This window comes from Eulemur rufifrons, chromosome 15, assembly GCF_041146395.1.
Source record: "Eulemur rufifrons isolate Redbay chromosome 15, OSU_ERuf_1, whole genome shotgun sequence".
In the NCBI taxonomy this organism is placed as follows: Eukaryota; Metazoa; Chordata; class Mammalia; order Primates; family Lemuridae; genus Eulemur; species Eulemur rufifrons.
Genome location: NC_090997.1, coordinates 13,817,075 through 13,844,879, shown reverse-complemented (window position 1 = coordinate 13,844,879; position 27,805 = coordinate 13,817,075). Strand labels below are relative to the sequence as shown.

Genomic DNA, 27,805 nt, shown 5'->3' with positions numbered 1-27,805 from the left:
GTCATTTTCATTCATCTATGTATTGTCTATGGCTGATTTCATGCTACAATGACAGACTTGAATAGCTGCAACAGTGTATGGCCAGCTAAAGTGATAATACTTATTATTTCACCCTTTACACAAAAAGTTTGCCAACCCCTGCTGCAGACCATTTATGGGCAGTGACTCTGTCTGATCACTGTTTCTCCCCTTAGTGCCCTGATGACTCTGACCAACTGCAAAATTGTGTTGCCAGTTTAAAAAGCTAAAAGCCTCTATTCTTATTTCCATAACAGTTGTACTAATTTGGAACATCTTGTACATTTTATTTAAGCATCATAAAGGTAAATCCTACTAATAAAATTTTTTTCTCTGTGCATATAGTTCAGAGTTCTGTTTAAGTAAGCTGATGGAAGCAGATTTCAGGGGAAAACCTAAATTCTTCAATAGTTCAGAAATACAGCAGTTTTTAAAATTCCTTCCTTTAATTTTTGACATTTTTCTATTTTATTGTTGATTTTTGTTTCACACCTTAGTAAAATAGATTTAAAATGTTTGAACAATGCCCATCCACATTATGAAAACATGTTCTTCCTAGAGAAAGTATAGCAATTTATTTTTTCAGGGGTATTGTGACTTAAATGCATCTTTTTCTTCCTGTTTCTTGATCCAATGTTATTAAATAATAGGTTTTATTTCATAACTTTTAAGAAGCAGTAAAGAGGAAATTTTGTTCAGCTGACTTGTTTATTTTCTTTCTATGCCCTTCTAAAGTTTAAATGGAATCCTTTCTCTCTGTACTAAAGGAAAGTGAAATAGCCCTTTCAAATCAGTGTTCTTGGGAAATGAATGTTTATTTAAAAATACACTTTAAAAAACAGAAACATATTTTTTCTCTGTAAATATCCAATGGTTAAATCTGTGTTAGATGCTACTTTGAAAATAAACCAAGATTTTAATAACTATTCAGTCATTTAAAAATCAGTATCATGCAATATGTATACCCAATGAACTGTAATTTAACAGATTGCCAACTTAGTCCTTATCAAATATTTTATTAATAGTTTTAAAACCCCAAGTAACAGGCCTTTAAACCTTTTAAAACTCATTTCCTTCCAATTGTATATGTGTATCTTCTGTGCTATATTCACTTACCTTGTTTATGTTAAGAAAAGGTTTCGCCTAGTGTTATAAAAAATAATTGCAGATTTAGTGTAAAGAAATCCTGGTGCCTTACAGAAAATAACAACCAGAGGATTCTTTTATATACACATATGTGATACCTAGCTATCCATATGGATAATATTTTAAAGCCAAAAGTAGACTCAGTTACCTAACTGATATTATTCAGTGTTTCTAGGTATAATGAAGTAGAAATGATTAAATTTTGACAATTTTTATCTGGTGAAATATTAATTTCTGATTGCTGTGAAAAAAATACAGTCTCTCAATATGAATAGCTACTGCAATCATTAGGCATAGTGAGCTATTTGTAGTTATTTTACATACAACTCTTTTCTTTCATTTTGATTTTGCAAGCTGTCTTATATGTTTTTTAAACCCGTATAAAGAAGAAGGTACTTAGACGTTTAAAGGGTCTTGAAGAATTAATTTGAGTACTCTCTGAACAAGCCATCTAGAAGTTTCTGTATCAGGCCCAAGGAGACAAATTTTAGATTGTTTACCCTGTAAGTAAAACTACTTGAGTAGTTTTGTAAATAACTGAATATTTTATCAGGGAATTTTTATTCTTTTTAATTTTATCTTTCATTGGTTTGTCATGGATGTCTTTGAGACTCGAATGAAACTCTGAATTCCTTCCCATCTACACATTTTACATACAATTTCAGAAAGTCCATGAGCTTCAGTTTAAATTCCTCACTGACAAAATATTTACACGATTAAACACTTACCCTCTAAATTTGAAAAGACGGTTTAAAAACATTGACTGTATTAATTTAAAGGTATTAAAGGTTCATTATAGAGAATTTGAAAAATACAGAAAGTGATAAAAAATAAATAAAAATCACCTATAATTTCACCATCATATAACTACACCTTAGTATTTTCATTAATTTTCTTCTTTTTCAGTAAATGAAATTTTACTTTTATAAAATTTGCATTATTACTGTACATACAAATTACAGCATACTGTTTAAATTTAATAACTTATTAGAAATCTCTCCTGTTACCAAATAGACTTAAAAACCTTTTATTAATAGCAGTGTAAAATTCCACTGTGAATTATCTATCTCCTATTAGTGGAAGTTTATGCCTTTCCAGTGTTTCACTGTTTTTCATAGCATGTAAAATTATACCCATGTTCATAAATTGTTATCAATATCTGATTATTTTCCAAGGTAGGTACCTGGAAATCACATTATGGAGTGATAGGATATTAACTTCTTTGGTACACAAATTCTCTCTAGCAGTTAATGAGCTTGCCCTCCAAATTCCATCCTGCCAAGAGTATTACTGTTTTAAAATTCTCTTAATTCAAGAGGTATAAAGTGATAATTTACAGTTGTTTTAGTTTGTATTTTTGATCACATTAGTCACTTATGTTCTTATGTGAATTTTTTATTCATTTCCTTTGTCCATTTTTTCTTTAGTCTTTTAATGATGTTGTTATCATTGTTGTTTTTCAGTTTCCATGGGCTTTTTATTAGGGTAGCAACTTTTTAAGAACTCACTTTTAAAATATTTTTCCAGCTTCTCCCTTTTAATTAGATTTATTTTCTTATGCCAGAAGTTTTCATTATAAATATAATTCAATTCACTGATTTTGTTCCCTTTATTTTTTTAATGTTGTGATTAGAAAGTTCTTTAGATCCGATTAATAGTCCTGTGTACTATTTTAAGATTAACTAATTTCTTACATTTAAAATTACAGTTATAATTTATTTCAACATAGAGAAGGAATGAGATGATGATCTAACTTGGTTTTGTCTCGATGCACAGACATACAGATAATTTTAACTGAATGTGTCACTGTGCTCATACTATAAATGCTTTTTCAAAAGGAATATTTTTCTCTTTACCTGTCCTCATGCATCCCTAAACTCATGTTACTCTTCTAGTTATCCTTTGATATATTTCCCCACATTTTAGTATCTAGATACATAGATAGATATGGGTGTGTAGAAATAACAACATGTGTAGGGTTTTTCACCATTATTATTTGCTTTATAATAAATGGGATTATATTACACATACTTTTCTACATCTTGCTTTTCTTGTTAAACAGTACTTCATAGAAATCCCTTCAAGTCAACTAATGAAACTATATTTCATTTTTAGAATATAAATAAATGTAGACTCTGCCATGATGTAGGTGTACCATAATTTATTTATCTTTCCTCTGTTGGTAAAGCACTGTGTTTTCATCATGTTTATTTGTCTTAATAAATTGTCAGGTTGTTTTTCCAAAATGTTACAACAATTCTCATTCTGCAAATGCTGTTTTCTTACACCCCTGCTAGCAATAGAAGTTGTACTTCCTGTTAATTTTTGCCTAAAATCCTCATTTACTTTAATTATCTCATTTACTTTAATTTGCAGGTCTCTGACTACTAATAACTTTGAGCATGTTCAATTTGGTTGACATTTGAATTTACTCTTCTGTGAATCACCTATTCCTATGTCCATTTTTCTATTGGATTATTTTCTTATAAATTTCTAAATTTTATGTTTAATATAGTTATTACAACTTTTAAATTTGCATTGAAGATTTTTTTCAAATATGCCACAGTTTATTAAAATGTTATATAATCATGTATGTTTATATTTTCCTTTTTGAGTTTCCAGCTTTCAATAAGAATGTCTCCCCAATAGTTAGATTATCCTAGATCTTCCTAGAAAATTTTTACTGTTTTTTTTTTTTGCTGGGCAGTAAACTACCTCAAAATATAGTGGGATTAACAACGAAAATCATTTTATTATTTTTTATAGTTCAATCACTTGGCTCAGCTGAGGATTCTGCTTATCTTGCTTGAGATCTCACAATGGTTGTAGTCAGATGATACCTAAAAGTAAGTCATCTGGAATGTTAACCAGGATTCTTAGGAAGGCTGGGCTTCTCTTCTTCCCTGTGTAGACTCAGGGTCTCTCTTCATCTGTTTTCTCTACATGGTTTGTCCAGCATGATCTTACATCATGGCACCAGGCTCCCAAAAGCATAGACGTGCAAGCTGCAGCAGCTTTTTATTGCCTAGGCAGGTAAATCTTGGAACATCACCTCTCCCACATTCTATTAGTTAGAGCAGGTCACAGGCCAGCCCAGATTCCATGTGGGCATGAATCCATTGGGAGGCATCTTTGGAGACAAGATATAATAGTGTCTACATTTTCTTTGTAGGCTTCTAGCCATGGATAAGAATGTCTCCCTCAGCCTTAGCTTGTGTACGTAGTTCCGTAGATCTTTTTCACGATTTTTGTCATTTTGTCTTTTACATTTCAATTTTTATTATAATTCTCTGTAATTTATTTTTATATATGGTATAAGATGAAATCTTAACCTTTTTCTTTTCAGTTTTACCTATGGTTTGCCAAACCATTGATTAAATAATTCCTTGTTTTCCCACTGAAATAAACTATCCCTTGTATTCTAACTTAAATTCTCATTTATTTCTATGTTCTCATTCTGTTCCTTTATTTTCACTCAGTCTCCTTTTCTTTATCCTTCCTTTTCTCCTTCCATTCATCACCCCTTCTTCACTGCATCCACTCCTACCCAAGCTTCCTAATACAGTTACATCGTAATTTTCAGCTAGTTTATTGGTCATTGGTTTGAATCTGAAATCACCTGAATTCACAGCTGAGTCGTATAGTGTACCATATTCCCATTTTCTTACTTATAACTTTTGGGTTTTTTTGTTTATAATAATTATCTTACTACTTTGTTTAGTTTTCTATGTATCTACCAGTGATTCATACCCATATCTCAATGTGAATCCATTGTCGATATAAATAAAATAAGTATTTCCCACAATATCATCTTTTATGGGAATATTTCTTCCAGATTCTTCTATCTGCTTGCTTCAAAAGTTGCTCTTTAAACTTGCTACACCTCTGCCTGGGATCTACCGTCACATACTGGGGACTCCTTTATTCCCTGTTGGACCCCTTATGTTCTGCCCTGTTTCCTACAAGGGAGTAAACCAATGGAAAATCATCTTTCTTGTTTTAGTCCCTTATTTTACTGGAACACGTTTTCAGCTTCCTAAGAAAGAGTTCATAAGTGGTGAATTTTTATATAAACTACCTTGCATTACCTTCACAGATTTTTGACAGTTTGGCTACATGTGAAAACTTTTAAGTTAGAAATTCTTTTACTTCAGGATTTTGAAGGCATTTTGCCATTGTTTTCTGGTGTTCAGCATTGTTAAGATAATGTTCTAATTGTTTTACAGGTGACCTGTTTGACCTGTTTTTTTCCCTTATCTCTATAAGTTTTTAGTATTACTGTTTGTCCTAAGAATTCTGAAATGTCAAGATGATGTGTCTAGAATGTTTTACATGACACGCTCACCCTCACCCTAGGCTACTTTTCTGATCTCATCCCCGGCCACTCTCCCATCTCTCGGTGTACTGTAGTGATCTTAGCCTCCTTCCTTTCCTCCAGTATGTTCAAGCAAGCTCTTGCCTCAGAAGCTTTGCACTTTTTATTCCTTCTGCATGGAATGTTAGTGAGTACTGCCCTGATTGCCCTGTATAAAATAACCCATAAACCCCACTCTAGCATACCTTGTCCTGCTTACTCTTCTTATTTTGGCTTAGGAATTATTATGATATGTTAATTTGTTTGTTATTTGTCTCCTGACCACTAAAATATAAGCTCCATGACAACCTGGACTTCATCTATTTTGTTCAATATTAAGTCCCTGCCATCAAGAATTGTGCCTTATTTTCAACAAATATTTGTGCATGAATAAGTGAATCTGACTTTGTATGGCCTTTTTTCATCCATTGTGCCTAGAAATTAGTAAATTTAGTTTTTAATATTATATTCTATATTTCTGGGAAATTTTCTTCAATTAGTTCTTTAATAATTTCTTCTCTTCTTTTTTTTTTCTCTTTTTCTTTCAGAACTTATGCTTTAGTGTATTATACCTGTATGAATCCTCTAATTTTCTTATCTTAGTTTTCATTTTTTGTCTTAATTACTTATTTGCTATATATAGCTTTCAGTACTTAAGAGAGGCAAATTAAAATATAAAGTGAGTTTGCTATCTATGATTATTCATCAGTCCATAATAATTGTTTACCTTTATATCAATTGGTAATATCAAGAAAGTAAATACAGTTTTGGACAGTTTTTCACTTCTGATTCATACCTATGACTGTAGCAATACATTAACTAAACAAATGATACAGATACATGGCATAAATACTGATGGAGGTAGGGGAGACACCAGAGTCTGTATATATATTGCACTGGCATCTAGTTAGTTGGTAAAAATTCCTCCTTTCACCTCCACTCTTACCTAGTAAGGAGGTAAAGTGCTAGTACTTTTCACGTTAACTCTACATACACCTTTTTGGACAGAAAATGGTGAGAATACAATAGGAATGAATATTTCTTGAGAGTCTGATATCAGAAACTGTGCCAAATACTTTGTATATGTGATTTAATATGGTCCATACACAACCCAGAAGTACTGGTGTCATTACATCCATATTAAAAATGGGGAGATTGAAGGTTAGCGGATGTCAGTTACCTAGCATGAGGTCACATGGCCAGTGTCAGGTCCGATAAATCAACTGAAAACTTTGAATTTAATGAAGGTCTTAATAGCATGTTAAAACTTCTAAAGGATTTCTAAAAGAATTGCTATGTGTTTTAAGAGTAAACCTGTTATGGACGGTATGAAAAATTCTTCCCATATACCAAAAAGCAAAACATTTTTATGCAAGACTCTTTACAGAAATCTATCAGAGACTTTTAAAACTCCACAAAAACCATGTTAAACTGCTAATTCTAAGGCCTATAACATGATGTATGTTGATTGATCATTAATGAATTTTACATATTCATTATTAGCTTACATGAGGAAACTAATTTCATGTGGAAAATGGAAAAAGCTCTCTTCTGGCTGGGGGATATAGTGGAGACAGACTTATTCAAATCCCATTTTTGTCATTTAAATGCTCTGAGCTACTGTTTCCTTATCTCAAATGTTTCCTAATCTTTTAAAACTCTATAAAATACTCATATCACCTAACTTACAAGGTTTTTGCATGGATTAGTAGAACTAACAATTTTGTAAAAATATATAAAACATGTCACACATTTCATGTCATATTCAACAAATTCTAGTTCATGGTCTTGTTACTCTTATTATTGGTGCTACCTTTCTTAAACCTTGGAATCTCTATTATGTTCTAGACATTATCTTTTCTCTGTTTATTATGTTTCTTCCTCACTTGTTCTTTTTAACATCCCTGCAAGATAACTGATATTACTCCTAGACTTGCTTGTTTGTTTTGGTGAGTTAGTACGCTCTCCATTACATTTACTTACTGACCACATTAAGACAGAGCCCAGGGTAGGATCCAGCAATCCTTAGCCTTCCTACTCTAGTTCCTGTGCCTATTCTCCACATCTGTCATACAACTTATTGTCTTCAGTAGCTTTTGCCAAATTGCTTAAGTACCATTTTACTTGATTCTAACACACATTAATGGAGAGTTTGCATCCTGGAAGGGAAGCCTTCTTCTTGTAAAGAGATCTTTACAAAATAAAGTGGTAAATGGTAAGCTGGCTGGAGTTATACAAGGTACCCGTGTAGCACAATGCAGAGGGAATGATTAGGTCTGTGCTTGAGTTAGAGAAAACCTCAGAGAGGCAGTGACATCTCACTTATCTTATTGAAGGCTATGGAGTTCTGTCTTTTCTGTGCTGTTTACTTCCTCAGAATGTGATTGTATTACTGTTGTTGATTGTACCATTTTATCCTGATATTAATAAATTTCGTAAGAATATCCTGATTTTGGTTTTAGTAACTGGATCTAAAACATTTTCTCAGCCTACCGTATCATCAGGGGAATCTCTTTTCCTTTCCTGAGTACATTGCTATTTCACATTCTCCCTAGCCATGAATGAGCCATTCCAAAGCAATAGCTTATGCTTGTATAGGTGCTTTACATTCTCCATTTGTCTGCAGCACGTTATTTGATGTTTACAATGACGTGTAAGTGTAATAAGATCTGTACTATATCATCTTCTTGAGCCCTTTTAATAACCTGGTAATAGAATATGGAAGTGACACCTGAACCTAGGAAACCGTTTTTCATTCAGTTTTACATATTCTACTTCTAATTTGATAAATACTATATACAACATATATTGGTTTTCCTATGCAAGCAATCTTTGGATACAAAATTTGAATAAGGGCAACCTTCTGTGACAGACTGAGGGGAAAATATATACAAATTTTCTCTGTTCATCATATGATAAAAGCATAGGGCAGATTACAAATGGATAGAAACCAGTCTCTTTTATGCGTTACTAATTACATTGCCATAATCCCATTTTGCAACTGTTTTTGGCTTTCAAATGTACCTGGAACTATTTGGTACTGAAGTAATTAACTATATCACCTGCTGATTTGTATATCATGGTAAACATTATGGTAAAATAAATCATTAATGCTAAGAGCCCAACCCCATACTTTACTCCACACTCATACAGTTAAATGGCTTGGTTGCTATTTCTACTAGTATGATTGAGTTTCCCTTTGAATATTGACTCCCATGTGTACCTCATCAAGTTTTACCATTCCTTCTTGTGATTTTTCGGGGGTTTTGTTTGTTTGTTTAAGAGACAGGGTCTCACCCTGTCACGCAGGTTGAAGTGCAGTGATCTGATCATGGCTCACTGCAGCCTCAACTCCTGGCCTCAAATGATCCTCCCATTCGTCTTTGTTTCTTCTCTTACTGATGTACTCACTTAATTATGGAGCCAAAAGTAAACTACACCTAGAGTTAAATACTAAAATCATAAAGTAAAAGGCAAAAGAAACTTTGGAGCTCATTTGGTGTTCACCTCTCTTTAGTTTTCACTTGAAGAAACTGAGGACCAGAAAGATCAGCTATTCAGTTAAAAAGTATAGATAGAAAACTGTATGAACACTAATGTGTACATTGTATTTGATGTTGAAGTGATTTTCTGTGAGTAATTATTAGAGAAATAATTAGTTCTCTATCAAAAGAAGCCCCCATAATTTTTCCCTTTAAGTTTAGATGAGAGTTACTTTGCATCTTATAAGAAAGTGATTTTAGTGGTACACACGTGTGTGTTATGTATGTGTGTATACACAATTATATTGCATCTATTGTGTCTCTATTGTATATATTATATATGTGTATATTGTATATATAATTGTGCATATACAATTATATACAAAAATGTATATAATTAAAGATAAAAACTACCACAGAAATGTACAAATATTACTTACATTTATCCACACAAATTTATATCCTAAATTTGCTTATGGTAAAATAAAACACTAATGTTAAATAATAATCTGATAAGGGCCTTCAATCTTTGTGAGTACTAAAAGTTATAAACTTTTTTTAGGAGCACCCTCAAATTTAATTCTTGTTTTCTAAATAAATTTAACTAACATCTATGCAGGGCTTATTATGTGCTGTGTGACATTATCTCACTTAAACATCAAATCATAGGCATTTAAATATTTGAGAGAAAAAAGTCAAGATGGTTATGGAAACTTTTTTAAAGTAATGATTTTTAAAGCTTCTTAAAATGAATTTTTATAGTGCAATAGTGTATAGATAATCTGCTGAGTTAGACCATAAAATGGGATTAATAATGTAAATGCACTGGAGCACTCTTCAAGATACATTGTTCTGATATAGAAGGCCACACTTTGAGTTTCATAGCAGATCCTTGCCCTGCATACAGTATGCATCAGGTTCTTAGACCCAGCATCAGAAGGTACGATTCTAAAATTCTAAAATTGGCACTTTCTCCACATATTTTCTCAACAACAAAAAAATTATAAAGTTGCTTTTGCCAAAGCAAAATAGTAATAGACATAAAATTAAAAATCAGTTTTCCTCACTCCCCATAATTATTCTTTAGCGTTACTTTATTCTTTCCATTTGGTAACTTTTCTGATCATTTCATTTGTCTGTGTGTAATCTGACGTAACTCAATGATTTTAGTCCCCTTATCTAGCCATGAAGATTTACCATAAGACCTGTATTTATTCTTAAACATTCAAGGGTGAAATGAAATGAGGCTGTCTGTGAAAAATTAGGAAGAGCTATGAAAAAAAAGTAATGAACTCAGTCTTTTATGTGTTAGATTTTGGTCTTCTGAAGAAACAAGTAATGGGTACAACTCTTTGGTAGATGCCTCTTTAGAAATGTGAGCAGAAGGGAATGTGGAGGAGGGAGCATATGTGCCAAGAAATAAGCAGGCAAAGGCATTTTTAATGTAGGTATGTTTTGTAGGCTACCAAAATATTTTATGGTTCTGAAATTTTTCTTAAAATTTCAGAATATTAAGGGGGTAAAAATATTTTTGTTACATGGCTTGAGTCAGGGCTATAAATGTGCCTATCATCTGAATAGTGTTCATTGTACCCATTAGGTGGGTTTTTGCCCCTCCCCGCTGCTTGATTTCCAATGACTTTTACTTCCCACTGTGCACTTTTGTGCCCATCAGTTAGTTCCAATTTATTAGAGAGTACATGTGGTGTTTGTTTTTCCATTCTTGAAATACTTCGCTTAAGATAATGGTCTTCAATTCCTTCCAAATTGCTGCAAAAAGCATTAATTCATCTTTTTTTTTAAGGCTGAGTAGTTCTCAATGGCACACATATACTACATTTTGTTAATCCACTCATGAACTGATGGGCACTTGGGTTAATTCCACATCTTTGCAATTGTAAATTGTGCTGCAATAAACATTCAAGTCCAGGTGTCTTTTTGATAAAATGACTTCTTTTCATTTGGGTAGATACCCAGTAGTGGGATTGCTGGATTGAATGGTAGGTCTACTTTTCGTTCTTTGAGAAATCTTCATACTGTTTTCCATAGAGGTTATACTAATTTGCAGTCCCACCAACAGAATGTAAAGCTTTCCTTTCTCTCTGCATCCACACCAACATCTGTTGTTTTGAGACTTTTTAATAAAAGCCATTCTAACAGGAGTAAGGTGGTATCTCATTGTGGTTTTAATTTGCATTTTCTTGACAGTTAGTGATGTTGAGCATTTTTTCATGTTTGTTGGCAATTTGTCTATCTTGTTTTGAAAATCTTCACTTCATGTCTTTTGCCCACTTTATAATGGTGTTGTTTATTTCTTGCTGATTTATTTGAGTTCTTTGTAGATTCTGGACATTAACCCTTTATTGAATCTGTAGATTGCAAATACTTTCTCCCATTCTGTAGGCTGTCTGTTTGCTCTGTTGATTATTTCCTTAGCTGTGCAGTTGTTTATTTGCCAACAGTGAAACTGTTTTGAAAGACAAATAAATATTTGTATGGATGTACTTCTCCATGCATTGTAAGGCTTGATTTAGTGATTGCATTTTCCTCTATTCTGAATAAGAAATTAAGAGAGAAACATGAATGGCTTCACATTAAGCATGTATTACTTAGTACCAGTTTTGTATGCCTGGGTATCTCTCATAGGTTTGTCATGAAGGATAATACACTGAAGATATGAAGCATAGGATAGTATATTTAATAAATGTTAGCATTAAAAAAAAGTGTCAGCCTCTTGTTAAACATAGGTGGTACACATGCTTATCTCCAAAACCTCTCAAAAATCCACTAAATAACAGCAAAATAATTTTAAAGTTATAAACCTACAAAGACAAAGAAAGTGGCAGATGAGAGGAGTCAGTAAATTTTGGAAGCTTAAAGTGGATAGAAAGGCTTACTAGATGTGAGAAAAATGAAACGTTAGAACATGGAAAAGCTAAGGATTGAAGGTCTCTCTGAGGAAAGAAGTGTTATATGAACTAAAAACAGGAAGACTGGTAGAAAGTAAAGGTGTAATTTTATACCAATACCCTATCCAAACCATATAGGCAGTCAACTAGTCCTTTGCCATCCTGGCAAAATACTATAAGCTTACTCTCTGGAAAGGTTAAATAAAAGATCTCTAGTATTAGAGATTCTAGGCACGAGTCCATCAATATTCAATTAATAGACATTCAAGAAAGAACCCAGAAAACAGAAAGAAAGACACTTCAAAGTAATCCAAGAAAATTTCCTGGATACGAAGGACAAAAATATACAAATGGAAGTATTTCTGTGAGTACCCAGCAAAATATTTGAAGAAAGACCCTCATCAAGGCATAGCATTGTGGAATTTCAGAATTTGAAGTATAGAGAGAACAAAGTTTCTCAGAGTGGAAGAAAATCATGTAAAAGCTTAGGAATCATAATACAACTGACTTAACAGCAACATTTTAAACTAGAAGACTGTGTAGCAAAAACTTTAAAATTTTGAGAGAAAATGCTTTTTAATCTAGAATTCTATACTCAGCCAGATTATCAATTAAATATGAAGGTAGTATAAATACATTTTCAGACATACACGATTTTAAAAAATTGATTTCCCATACACCCTTTCTTAGAAAACTATCAGAGGCATATTTCAGCTGTAGCCCACCACAGGGAAGAAAGATGTTACAGTTTGAATTTATTCTAGTTAATTGTCTACTTTTTAAAAAAAATCAATATTCTTGAATATAACATAATCCAGAGTTCTTACAATGTATTATTCACAATATCTCAGACAAAATCCCAGGAAAACATGACCCAAACCCAAGGAAAAAATAGTCAATGGAGACTAACTCCAAAATGGTATAGATATTGAAATTAATAGACGAGGATTTTAAGGCAGCTATTGTAACTGTGCTCACAACTAAGAAGGAAAATTTCTGCCAAAATAAGGAAGTTAATTAAAAAAGAGCAAGAAATTCGGTCAAGAAAATAAAGATCCAAAACAGAAGAGTAGAGGGGATTCTAGAGGGCTCCAAATGAGGTGGCTCATCAAATAAACAAAAAACACAACAAGACTGAAATGAATTCTGACACATTTCAAATCTTTCAAAAGAGTTTAGCATGAAATAGTAATAAGTTCACAAAAAATTAAGTAGAAAACTGAACAAAGGTAGTTTTTAACTACAAGAAAAACCAAGAAGAGAAATTTGATCATAGTGATCCGGCTGTTAACAATGTTTACATTGTCATAATATAAACACTGGACATTAATTTAACAGAAAATTATATTTCATAGGCAAAGGTCAAGAGGGAAGGAAGAAAATGGTTAAAATTGGGGTGTCTAAGAACATTAAATTTTTTTACCTCTCATAAGAAATCAGTAGATAATCTTAAAAGTTGAACAATAAAGAAAACAAGCATTATAAGCTTATTTCAAATATGGAGGTAAATAACAGGCAAAGAAGCTTAAAAAGTTGAAAGTGGTTGCCACTGGAGCAGGATAACAGATTGGGAAGAATTGTGGTAAGATATTCCTATCTATCCTTATAAAACTTACAGTATTATTTAATTTTGAATATGTACATTTTAACTTATGTAAAAATTTTAAAAATTAAAATTAAATATTTATAAGACACATACCACAGTGCCTGGTACAAATTAGGGACTCAATATATGGTAGCTGTTATTACTACTAAAATTATTAATTCTCCTACTAGTCATTGAAATCATCGATTACCCATTTTAAATAAAACTGAAATATAAACTTATAAATCTAGAGAAGTTACTTGATTTATCAAAGGTTATGCAGTTACTTAGTGGTGAAACTAGAACTGGAGTTTCCTAACTCCAAGTTCTTTCAGTCATAACATGTAGGATTTAGAGAGGACCTTTGAGGTTATCTGTGGCTGGAAAATATGGTTGCAAGCAGAGCTGTCCATTCATAGCCTAACCTCTAGGTTATCTGGCCTGGTAAAAAGTATATGTGTGATAGATAGACTTACAGATAGAAAAACAGAAAAATTAATAATTTTAGGCTAGGTAACAACCTCACCTAAGATTCTGCCTCTTCATGATCACAACTCCTGCCTTTTACTACTTATTATTTGTCCTCAAAGGAGGAAAAATCCAGGACTTGGACAAAACCCAAAGGAAAGACCTGCAACAGAAGTATTGTTAAAATACTTTCAATATCTTAATAATTGTAGAATCGTCACCTTAATTCTGTTGTGCATTTAAAAGCTTTTGGAACTTTAGAGAAATCTTCTGCTGAATTTATGTGGGCCCCAGCCAAATGCAAAGGTAATAGAGTTCATCTAGCTCAATTCATTTTGTATTATAGATGGGAAAACAAAATGGTGGAGGAGAAAATGGATTGCCAACATTTAACAAATATTTATAACTATCCGTTTGGGATCAGTGGTCCTGGACCTAGAAGTATATTATTCAAAAGGAAGTTGAGAGGCAGGAATGTTAGGAAACTAGTTGAGGCAGATAAAGAAGAAATTTGATAACAAGTGCAATTAAGATATTGTAAACTGAGTGTTTAAGTTCCTTGGCTACGTTAGGTGATAAACACTGTTGTGTGAAAATAACCATAGATATTATTTCTTTGAGAAAATTATTTTGAAGACTATATTTTAAAGAGTAAAGTGCTGCATCCTATAAAGAATCAAGAATTTCTCATAATTTGAATATAGTACTATGTTAGGGTTCTGCAGAGAAATAGAACCAACAGTATGTCTGTGTATATAAGAGTGTGTGTGTGTGTGTCTGTAAGAAGTGTACTATAAGGAAATTATTCACACAATTATAGAGGCTGAGAAGTTCCAAGATCTTCACTTGACAAGCTGGAGACTCAGGAGTACCCAATTTGTAGATGTGTAGTTCCAGTCTGAAAATCAGCAGCCTCAAGACCCAAGAAGAGCTGATGTTTCTGTTTGAGACCAAAGGCCAGAAAAGACCAATGTCCCCAGTTATACATTTAGTCAAAAGTTGTTCCCCTTATTCAGCCTTTTCTATTCTATTCTCATCTATTCAGGTCCTCAAGTGGATGGGATGACCCCCCCCATTAGGAGGGGACAATCTGCTTTACTCAGTCTAATATTAACCTCATCCAGAAACACCCTCACAGACATACACAAAATAATGTATGACCAAATGTCTGGACACCCCATGGCCCAGTCAAATGGGCACATAAAATTAATCATCACAAGTATACAAAGGCATAAGGAACCAAAATTATTGGAAGTTAAATATAGAATTATATGAGAGAAAACAAGAAATGTAATAAGAATGAAAGTATAGAGAAAATCTGTGAATCAGTTGGGTTTTAAAGACCATACTGAAGTTAGATAATAGGGAATTGTCGTAGTTCTTGGAACAAGAATTTGGACATTATATATGAGGGGAGATCATTTTAGCAGTTAAATCTAGAACTCATGACAGTTTGGAGACATTGAAACTTAAAAGAGTAAAAATTCCCGGATACCTGCATTAAGATAAATATTGTGGAAGCAGAGAGCACATTCAAAACCCTAAGATTAAAACAAACAGCAAAATCAACAGAAGTTGGTAAAAATATAATAAGAAGAAAAAATTGAATTTGAATGTTAGTGTCATTGATAGCAATGAGACAATAAGGAGATTTATTTGTGGGGTCAAAGATGTGACATTTGAGATGACATGTAATAGTGTACCTTTTCATGCTTAAACTCCAATTAAAGTTTCATAAAATATTTATAATGCAAAAGTGATGAATGTTAATATGTCAGAAGAAATTTTTTTACTATTAAACAGTTGTTACAAGTATAATATTTAGTTCACTTTGAAGAATAGAAATAATATTAATCAGAAAAATAGAAATGCTATAACTGGGTTGCCATTAACACTGAAGGTTTTAGGAACATTTGTTATATTGGTTTCCTGGTTCCTAGTATTTGTTTTCACTTTAAATGCACCAGTCGTGAGCTCAGCACCCTGTGGAACTGGACTGCCAAATTGCTAATCTGTTTTTTAAGTTTGTGTTGTTAAAGAGGAAATTTGTTACTCTTTCAGGTGGGCATAGGCAAAAATTTTTAGGAAAAATAAACCAATGGGTAATACAGTTGACCCTTAACACGGGCTTGAACTGCACAGGTGCACTTATATATAAGCAGGTATTTTTCAACCAAATGTGGATCAAAACTACAGTATTTGCAGGATGTGAAACGACTGTACATACTTGAGTATGAGTTACTTTAATTAGCTAATAAGATTGCTCTTCTCCTTTGGCAGAGAAAAGGAGGTAAGAATTTGAGAGAGGTAATTTTGGAGCTTGGGACACATTAGGGATAGGCAGGCCTTGGTGAGGTAACATAGTGATACTTTCAGTCCCAGAGACATAGCAGCTGGGCGGAGACCAAGGCCTACTAGAGAGTGCTAACAATGCTAGTAGTAGGAATGATACTATATTAGTTGAGAGAAAAGTAGAAAATTGAGTAGATGAAGACCTAAGATAAACTTTTCCTGCTAAATATGACAAACATAACCAGGACATAAATTCCAGATCCTTATAATAGTAATGTACTTATTTTGAAAAAAACAAGTGATTAAAATGTCAAATTTTTCTATGTCTTTATTTTCCATTTTTTTCCTGCTTAATGTGTTTGTAAACTGACATTTTGGAGAGTGTTACAAATGCAGATTATTTATATGTAGTGTGGATAAACTGTTGATTAATTGGTAAACCTATTTAGGGATATGTATTTCTCCTGATCCTTTCTTAACATGAGTAAAATTACTTATATCTGCATAGTGTTTTTCAGTTTTCAAATCATCACCATTCTTCATTTAAGAAAATAAAGTTACTTGACTGTGCCATCTCCTTGTTTTCTATATGTATCCAGACAAATGGATATGTAGCCCATGTTCTCCACACCATTTGGATGTATTTTAGACTGTGATAGAAATGTTTTTATGTGAAAAAGCATGTGTACATATATTTCCTGACACTCTTCAGATTTTTAGAAAAACATGTTCATGCCTGCTGAAAACTGTTAGTTTCTTTCTGGGTAAATACATCATCTTTTTAAAAACCTTCTCCTTCTCCCCCCGACCCCCCAAGAATTCTTTTTAAATGGTTCACAGTTAAATTTAAGTTTCTATATTTAGGTAGGATTATGTTTATATACCAACCACCAGTATCCAGGAAATTCAGTGGTAAAGCTGACACATAGGGAGTTTATAGTCTATTTTGTAGTCTGTGTATTTAGAAAAGGTTTGAAGCTTATTTAGCAAAATCACTTAAACATTCAAGCAGAATTTCTTTGGTACAAATGAACTATACGATTTCATATAATTGTTAAGATAACAGTGTGTCACTTTTTAAAGATTAGTTCTCAAGAACATGTGTTAGATTTATTCTTTTCAAAGGAGGATATATTCAGGAACAGCTTTTATGTGTAAATATTTTTATAATATTTCATATTGAATAGAATTGGTTTGTGCAATCAGCATGGTTTGATCAAATTTGGAAGAAGTTATAGGCACATTTTGTAGTGTTTTCTGCAGCATCTTTATTTTTTTCAGATGGATGTATTTTATGTTCTTTCCAACTAATCAAAATAAGAAACTGAGTTTGCCTGTGCCAAAAAAATAGAACTATCATTTTTCACATTCTTTGATTTTCCAGGTCATTTTCAAGTAAGATTGTATTTCTCAGACTTCTGAAATTCTCAACTTTGTAGATATAAGGGCCCAGATGAACATTTCAGGGGGAATCTAACTTTTCATGCAGTATGTTTTGTGTCATGCATTCCAGATACAGTTAACTTTTTGTGTGCATGTGATTATTAATAGTACGGAAAGAAATTAATGCAGTCTAGTATTATGATTTATGGACTGAATCCTTCACCCACTGAAGACTTGCCAAAACGAGAAGTATTTTTTTTTTCCTTTGGATATTAGAAACAGCTACTGTTTTTGTTGATCTTTTAAAGTTCTGAATGGGCCTATTTCAAATCATAACAGCATGGGAGCTCAGATTAATAATATATTTATTCAACTAGTGATACTGTGTGAAACCATTGCTCATATGAGTATGAAGGATAAAATTTCATAAAATTATTTTCAGGTGCATTAGTGCATTTCTGGAAGCTGTGCATGATTTTTCTTTTGCATGAAAGAAATCAAGGATTTCTGTTTATTGTATCAGTTACGGGTGGGCTCATAAGTTAATGTAATTGCATTTTTATATCTTAAAACATAAGATATTTTGCTTTTAAAAGTAGTAATGTGATTGCTGGATTATTCCCCAAGGTTTTTGAGTCTTAGTATATTTATCACTCTTGAGACATCATTGCTCTACTACATTTAATTTATATTATTGAGAAAAATTCTTATATTTCCTTCATTGTTAGTTACAGCAAGCTGCTGAAATTTCTCAGCTTCGGGGAGCAAGGGTAATCTCTGCTGAAGATCTTCTGTTTTTGATGCGCAAAGATAAGGTAATATAAAACAATTTCATTGTATTACAATGCCAGGCCTTGTGCTTAATTGAACTTACATGTGAAAACTATATATCCTTGTTATATTGCTTTCAAATTGGAAACTATTGAACTGATGTTTGCACAACAAATGTTTGCACAACAAAATGGGTTTACTACAAGAGAATTGGTATTTATTTTTGCATGGGCAAAGGCACATATGTAAAACTGTGCTAACAACTAATCCTCATTTATCCTTAAATGTCTAAGCATTTTCATTGCTCTAAATATTGACTCTGTGCTTTGTTGTCATAAATGGGATATAACTGAACAGCCTATTTATTTTCCTTCTCATTTTGTAGATTAATATTATCAGAATTATAGACTTTAATAGAATAATCTTTTAAACCTGAAATATAAAGTTTACTCTGTAACACTAGTTTACAGAAAAAAGCAAACCAATCAAGATGGTTTTTCTAATAGTATAAATATATACCATTTCTGTTTTTTTATGAAGATCTTTCTTACTCTTTGAACTCTGGTATTAAAATATTTAAGCTGATATTTGTGCGTCCAACTTTGTCATAATTATTTTCCACGAGTAGCTAGTTGGAAATATTCTGTAATATTTTATATGTTTCAGTTAATCAATTCTTAGATTATATGAAGAATATAAAAAGGAAGAGAAATGAAATGTCTTTACTATCAATAAGCTTATGATCTGGTTTAGGAAATCTGTATGATTTAGTTGAAGAAGCATTTTAAGACACTCAGAATTTCAGGGGTGTGTGATCAGATAGAGAGGCTGTAGGATTTGTTCAAGTGAAGGTTTCTGCCTAGGGTGAGGCACACACAATCATATGTAGAAGGGAACAAATGCAAAGAAACTAACCAGGATGCTGGTTCAGTAATTAGGGCAAATTATGGTTAGTATGGTGGCCCTGGAAATGAATAGGATGAAAGAATTCAGAGAGATAATGAAGAGTAAGAATTTGCAGGATTTGGTGACTTCATTATGCTTGGAGGACTAAGGAAAATAGGCATCAAGTACTATACAGCAGTCATGCTGTGAGGAAGGAACCTTGAAATGCTGTTGGCAGCAATGAGACCTTGTGCAAAGGTTCCTTTGGAAGCCAGCTGGGGAACAACTAAAGTAAAGGGTTAGCCTTAGTACTTTACAGAATATTTTGTCAATTTCTTTTTCACTGACAGAAGTAAAGAGATTAGCACATAGAATGGCTCACACTGACACTTTTGCCTGCCCTTTTGGGGAAATCAAAATTTTAAATCATATTAAAACTTCAGGAACATAACCCCATTTAACAGTGCTCTTCTGTCCAGACAGACTCTTATCCAGAATCTTTTTACCAACCAAGAACATAGCTGTGATTTGATAGTTCCCAATTTTCTAATCTTTCTCTTCAAAATGCTAATTTCATTTATATGCTGGCATGTTCCAAAAAAAATTTAAAGTAGCTTACATAGGTAAAATATGAAACAAAATGAAATTAAAGTACTGAATGGAATCAGAGCAGAGAGAAAAGAATGGTAGCAAAAAACCTTTATATAGGTGTATTTTTTTCTCTTAATAATTCCAGTTTATAATCAAGCAGTTGACTGCTGATTACGTTTTACATACTGCTCTAAGCAGCTTCACTCAGTCTCTTTAATTCCGCACAACAGACATGCAAGGTAGGTATTTTCTTTGCAAATGAAAACACTGAAGTTCAAAGGTTATATTCTACTTCTGGCCCTGCTGAGCCTTAGTTGTAAGACTATTTTTTACCTCAATTTCCCTATACATAAAAAGGAGGTGATTATATTTATAGTCTTAGGGTTATTGAAAATATCAAATGATATGCATGTAAACAGCTTTGTAAAATGCAATATGTTTCAGCTACTATTAGAAATCTTAAACCTGGAACCAGTGATAATGCGTTCTAAGGATATGCACATAACAAGCAAAAAAGTATTATCAGTCACTTTTAAAGTTAATCAGTTTTGTGGTCTAATAAATTTAAAGAAGACCATCACTGAGACCTAACTATCTTTCATCAGCTTTGAATTTTTTAAAAATATATTTCTCAGATTATAGATGTTTTCCATAAATGCAACACATAAACCAACTCTTCTAATAAAAAGAAAAGATTGTCAGAGAATAAAAAGGATATTGCTTGGCTTTTTAAAGTAGTTGTTACAAACTCTTGGTATGAGAAATATGATATTTATCACAATCTCAAAAAAAATTAAAACTTTTTATAAGACAAAACAGCAATTACAATTATGTACTGCATAATGACATTTTGGCCAACGATGGACCACATATACAGTGGTGGTCCCATAAGATTGTAACAGAGCTGAAAAATTTCCATCACCTAGTGATGTCGTAGCCATTATAATGATGTAGTACAATTGTTATTCACATATTTGTGTTGATGCTGGTGTAAGCAAATACTGTGCTGCCAGTCATATAAAAGTCTAATACATATAATTATGTACAGTTCATAATGCTCGATAAAAATAATAAATGACTATGTTACTGATGTATGTATCTATACCATATTTTTATTGTTATTTTAGAGTGTACTCTTTCTAATTACTAACAACAACAAAATAAGTTAATGGTAAAATAGCCTCAGGCAGATCCTTCAGGAGATGTTCCAAAAAAGGCATTGTTATATTAGGTGACACTTCCATGTATGTTGTTGCCCCTGAAGACCTTCCAGTGGGACAAGATATGAAAGCCGAAGACAGTAATATCGATGATCTGACCCTGTGTAGGCCTAGGCTAATGTGTGTGTTTGTGTCTTAGTTTTTAAGAAAAAAAGTTAAAAAAAATTTAAAAACAAAAGACGTTTACAAAATAAGAATATAAAAAAATATTTTTGTACAGCTGTACAAGGTGTTTGTGTTTTAAGCTAAGTATTACTGCAAAAAAGTTGAAAACTTTTTTAAAAATTTGAAAATGTATTAAAAAGTTACGGTAAGATAAGATAAATTTATTCTTGAAGAAATATATTTTTCATAGATTTAATGTAGCCGTAATGTACAATGTTTATAAAGTGTACAGTAGTATACAGTAATGTCCTGGGCATTCACATTCACTCACCACTCACTCACTAACTCCCCTAGAGCAACTTTGAGTCTTGCAAGTTGCATTCATGGTAAGTGACCTAGGTATACCATTTTTTATTTTTTATACTGTATTTTTGCTGTACCTTTTCTATGTTTAGATATGTTTCGATACACATACTTGCCATGGTGTTACAGTTGCCTACAGTATTCAGGTCAGTAACATGCTGTACAGGTTTATAGCCTAGGAGCAATATGCTATGCCATGTAGCCTAGGTGTGTGGTGGGCTATCCCTTCTAGGTTTGTGTAAGTATACTCTATGATGTTCACACAATGACAAATTGCCTAATGATGCATTTCTCAGAATATATCCCCATCATTAAATGATGAATGACTATATTGTGATTCTGGAGCATCTGGATATTTGTAAATGAAAAAGCACTTTAAAAAATACTTGTGTTTTAGCTCTTATATTTAATATGATGACTCTGTACTTTTATTTCATGGTTTTATACTAAGGATTACTACATTTTCCCCAATGATCCTGGGGTGCAAGTTTATTAAAGTTAATTATCATAGTAGTCTTTAATAAGTAAAGTGAATATGTGTATATATTTTCTTATTTACTTATTTTGTATTTTTAATAGAAAAAACTTAGAAGATTGATAAAATACATGTTCATCCGAGACTACAAATCAAAGATTGTCAAAGGCATAGATGAGGATGATCTTCTAGAAGGTAACCAAAACAAAACACTGAACTAAAAACAATAGCTTATGACACATATGATGGGTGACACATTGATGCAATGTCAATGTAGATATTCCCATTGGAATAGAATATATATACTTTGAAAAAATAATATAGTCTGGAATATATATTAATATTTGGTAATTTAATCTTGTGATTTCGATGTTTATGACTTCATAGGGATCTGATATTTCAGTTCTTTATTTTAATGATGTTTATTGCTTTACATCAGACTATCATGAGAGTAAGAAAATTATTTTGATTCATAATGTAATTGATTTTAGCAAGCATAATTTTTCTGTGGTGGATTTAGGGAGTGAGAACTATTATGTGCCTTTGAAATTGACAAAGGGGTTTTTGTTAACTTATCATAAAAGGCATCTGATATGTTTTTTATGTTAAGTCACCTCATTCTGGCGTGTTATTTCTGTAGTTTGACTAATGAAAAACATAACACAGAATTGAAAATTTTTCTTACCTGACCTATCAACTCAATTCTCCACTTTAGAATATTTAGAAAAATATTAATATTGCAAAATCAAACAGCTAAGCTAAAAATAAGTAAGTACTACTTACTGAATCGAAATAAATATGTTGCGTTTTTAAAAATAACTCATGTTTTGTATTGATCACAGTCATTGTATAGTGGCATGTATTGCTAATCAATACATTGATAAATTAAGAAACTAAATAAACTATTGGATTAAGGAAATTCTGAGATCTACTAAAAACTATTACAATTAATAGATGAGTTCAGCATGTTTGCAACATACAAGAAAGATATACAAAAATCAAATGTATTTCTATCCACTAGCAATAAACAATCCAAAAATGAAACTAAGAAAACAATTCCATTTATAATAACATCAAAAAGAATAAAATATTTTGGAATAAAACTAAATGAAGACCTGCAAGACTTGTACACTGAAAACTACAAAGTATTTTTGCAGGAAAGAAGTTCTAGATGGAAATGGAAAGACAGCCTGTGTTCATGGATTGGAACAGTTAATATTTTTAAGATGATAGTACTCCCCAACTTAATCTACAGATTCCACCTGCTTTTTTGTAGAAATGAGCAGGCTGATTCTACCATTCATGTGGAAATGCCAGATTCTGGCATGGAATATTACCCATATTCTAGGTCATAAAGGATCCAGATTAGCCAAAACAATTTTGAGAAAGAACAAAGTTGGAGGATTCATGCTTATTGATTTCAAAACTTGCTATAGACAGATCAAGATGCTGTCTCTAAAAATTAAAAAAAAAAAAAACAATAAACTTACTATAAAGCCAGTAATTAAGGCAGAGTAGTACTGGCATAAGGATAGACATATTGGTCAATGGAATGGAATGGAGTTGAGAGTTTAGAAATTAAGCCTTCATATTTAGGGTCAAATGATTTTGATAAGGGTTTCAAAACAGTTCAATAGGGTCAGAATACCATGTCAACAGATGGTGCTGGGACAATTGGATATCCACATACAAAAGAAAGAATTTGGGCCCCTTCATAATACAATACACAAAAGTTAACTCTATATGGATCATAGACCTAAATGTGAGAGGTCAAACCATAAAATTCTTAGAAAGAAATATGAGAGCAAATGTTTATGACCTTGAGTGGAACAAAGCATTCTCAACATGACAACAAAGACACAAGCAGCTAAAGAAGAAAAAAGAGGTAAGTTGGACTTGATCAATTTAAAACTTTTATGCTTCAAAAAACAACATCAGGAAATTGAAAAGACAACTCACAGAATGGGAGAAAATTTTGCATATCCTATATCTGATAAGGTACTTGAGTGTAGAATATATAAAGAGTTCTTACAGCTCAGCATTAAAAAGACAAATAGCTCAGTTTAAAACTGGGCAAAGGATATGAATAGACATTTCTCCAAAGAAGATGTACTACTGGCCAATAGACACTAGAAACAATGCTCAATGTCATTAGCCCTCAGAGAAAGGCAAATCAAATCCACAGTGATATACTACTTCACACTCACTAGGATGGTTGTGATAAAAAAGATAATAACAATTGCTGTTGAGTATGGAGAGTTGGAACCCTCTTACATAGGTTAGTGGGAGTATAAAATGGGGCAGGCATTTCAGAAGGCATTTTGTATGATCCTCAAATGGTTAAACATAGATTTACCAAGTGAACCAGCAATTCCATTCCTAATGAAGTAGAATGAAAAGAAATGAAAATATATAACCACACAAAAATTTGTACATGAATATTAATAGCAGCATTATTCATAATACAAAAAAAGTAGAAACAGCCCAATGTCTGTCAATTGATGAACAGATGAGTATGTAATATTCATATAAAGGAATATTATTTGGCAATAAAAAGGAATTAAATATTGATATGTGCATTGAACCTGGAAAACATGAAGTGAAATAAACCAATCACAAAGACCACATCTTGTATTCTGTTTATATTAAATGTCTAGAATAGGCAAATCTATAGAGACGGAATATAACATAGTGGTTGCCTAGAGCTGGGAGGGAGAGGGTTGAGGTGGGGAATCATTTAAAACCCTATTCCTTTGTTCAAACCTCACCATTGATTACATTAACTGCTGACTTTCTCAGTGTCTTGAGTTTTTAAAAATTTAGGTGTTATAATAAAATCTATGTTTATACTCTGCCCAGAAATTATATTGTAATACCTCATTAACAATATATCATTAAAAGCTGTATCACTTAGACAATGAGTGACTTAAAGTTTACTTTCCTATTATTAAGGCCTAAAAGACATGATATAAATTAACAGATACATAATTATAGTTTTTAAACCATTTTTTCTAATAGAAAACACATTTTTCATTCTAAATATTTGTTCTAATATATTTGTAGCAGATACTCTTATTAAGCTTATTACAGCTGGTAATCAGTACTTCTGTTTGGCAATGTTTGGATCATCTTTATTTGATATAAGAGCATGTAATTAGTCACATAAAAAATAATGTAGTCTTCCTTACTCCCTAATTAACACTGATATTTTTATGTATTTTGCTGTATTAATTACCTATTGCAATATTTACATTCTTTCCTGACTTTTTGCAATTACTTTCTCAGAGTTATGTTTTGCTTTTAAATAATTATAACGATAGTTTTATTTCTGAAGAGAAAAAGGGTAAGATCATTTTAGGTTTCAAATGTATTGCCATAGCATTTTACATAATATTCTCTTTACTTTTCATTCCATGTCTCAATCTTGATGTGATTTATTTATTTGTGTTTATTTTATTTATTTTCTTAATCAGCCTTGCCATAGTCTGTTCTATTGCTCTTTTCAAAGAAGCAGTGTTTGCTTTCATTTATCCTTTTACTTTTTTCTGGTTTGTTAATTTCAGAACTTATTGTTATTAATTCTCTCTTTCCACCTTTTGTCTTTTGGTCCTTATTTTTTATAGTTTCTCAAGTTGGACTCTTATCTAACCTATTTTTAGTCTTTCCTTTTTAAATACAAAGGCATTTAAGCTAAAAATTTACTTCTGAGCAGAACTTATAGCTATAATATTTGATAAGAAATGTTTCTCTTTTCATTAATTTCTAGATTATTTATGATTGGGTTTTTTTTTCTTTTTTTTTTATTTCAGCTTATTATGGGAGTACAAAAGTTTAGGTTATGTATATTGCCCATCCCCCCCATCCCCCCCCCCAGTCAGAGCTTCAAGAGAGTCCATTCCCCAGACAGTACGCATCGCACTCATTGTGTAGGTATACACCTATCCCCCCCCCCCACATCTGCCTGACACCCAATTGGTGTTATTCCCAAATGGGCACTTAAGTGATGATCAGGGAAACCAATTTGCTGGTGATTACATGTGGTGCTTATTTTTCCATTCTTGGGATTTTTTTTTTTTTTTTAAGAGACAGTGTCTCACTCTGTCACCGACTGGAGTGCAGTTGCACATTCGCAGTTCACTGTAATCTTGAATCCTGGTCTCAAGCAATACTTCTGCGTCACAGGACTACGGGCTTCCACCACCACTCCTGACTAATTTTCTCATTTTTTGGTGTAGATGATATTTCCCTTTGTTACCACGGCTGGTCTTGAACTCCTGGCCTCAAGCAATCCTCCCTCTTTTGCCTCCCAAAGTGCTGGAATTACAGGTGTGAGCCACTGCTCCCAGCCTATAATTGGAACTTTGATTTCTCCTTTACTCCAAGGATTATTAAAGAAGAGTGTTTTTAAATTCCCAAGTAGATAGTACCTCATATTTTGGATTTTTTTTTTTTAGGTTGATTATTATGGTCAGAATGCAACTTAAAATCTCTACCTTTTGGAATTTATTAACATTTTTATTGTGGGAAAGTATGTGAATAGGAAACGAAGATTTTTTTAGAGCATGATAACTATATGTGGCTTCCTTTTCCTCTGTTTCCAATTCTAATTTGTCTTCTTCTCTAGCCAGAGTATGTGAGGTTTACTTAAATTTGGGTACAAGTGGGGCTTTAGGCTCTGCAGCAGTCCCTGTAAAGAGATGAGGCCACGGCTTTCTCCCTACTATGGTCCCCACTGGTTAAGCACATGAGGCAAGCAGGGAGGAGGCCTGAGGTAAGGACCAGGAAATGGCACATGTTGTAAAGAGCCTGTCATTCAAGGATCTGGGAGAGCCTGGGAGAAAGTTGATATAGGCCCCTCCAGAATATACCTCTTAACACCTAAGAGCTAAGAAGGAGTTGAATGACTGGACTGAATCCTCCCTATCCTTGATGTTGGAAAACTCTGGAGAGAATAAGAGCAGGGAGGCTCCGTGGAGTACCTCAGTGGGGTGCTAACAATCTGCCTGTTTCTACTTTACCTGTCACTACCTGTGGATTGCTCTTATCCCAAAAATCACATTTGAATCCCATAAAGTAGAAAAATACTCCCAAAAAACTACTAATATTGCTGTGAGGGGAGTAATGCATACACTTAGAGAGAGGAAGGGAGAGAGGGAGGATACAATAGCTGCCAGCAAAATAGAGTTGGGAGCTAGGTGGCAACTTAAATAAAAATAGTAGGATACAAATATAGCACAAAAAAGATTTTCTAGAATTAAACACACCTGGCTTCCCAACTAAATAACTGAACAGAATAATTTTTTTTAAGTCACTCTTCAGGCCAGGCGTGGTGGCTCATGCCTGTAATCCCAGCACTTTGGGAGACTGAGGCAGGAGGATTGCTTGAGGCCAGGAGTTTGAGACCAGCCTGGGCAACATAGCAAGACCCTATGCTTAAAAAAAAAAAAAAAAAAAAACTTAGCCAGGTACAGTGGCATATGTCTATAGTCCCAGCTACTTCAGAGGCTGAGGCAGGAGGAGGAATACTTGACCCTAGGAGTTCAAGGCTACAACAAGCTTATGATGTGATCACACCACTGCACTCCAGCCTGGGAGACAGAATGACACCCTGTCTTTAAAAAAAGATAGAGGAGAGCATTCTTCAGATCAAATTCAATAGTTATCTCAAAGCACATAGGAAAATATAAAGATATGAAAATTATGAGGGAAAAAATAAGAGATGTAGAGAATAAATCCAGGGGCATTAACATGTATAGAC

General features: G+C 32.8%; 1 protein-coding gene across 1 annotated transcript in view; it reads left to right on the top strand.

The window, feature by feature from the left end:
- Positions 1-27,805, top strand: part of SUPT3H (SPT3 homolog, SAGA and STAGA complex component) — a 427,271-nt gene that overhangs the window by 262,634 nt on the left and 136,832 nt on the right. The window contains exons 4-5 of the mRNA XM_069487792.1: positions 18,366-18,452; positions 22,152-22,242. Of these exons, the coding sequence (XP_069343893.1) occupies positions 18,366-18,452; positions 22,152-22,242 (178 nt within the window). The remainder of the gene's footprint in view (positions 1-18,365; positions 18,453-22,151; positions 22,243-27,805) is intronic.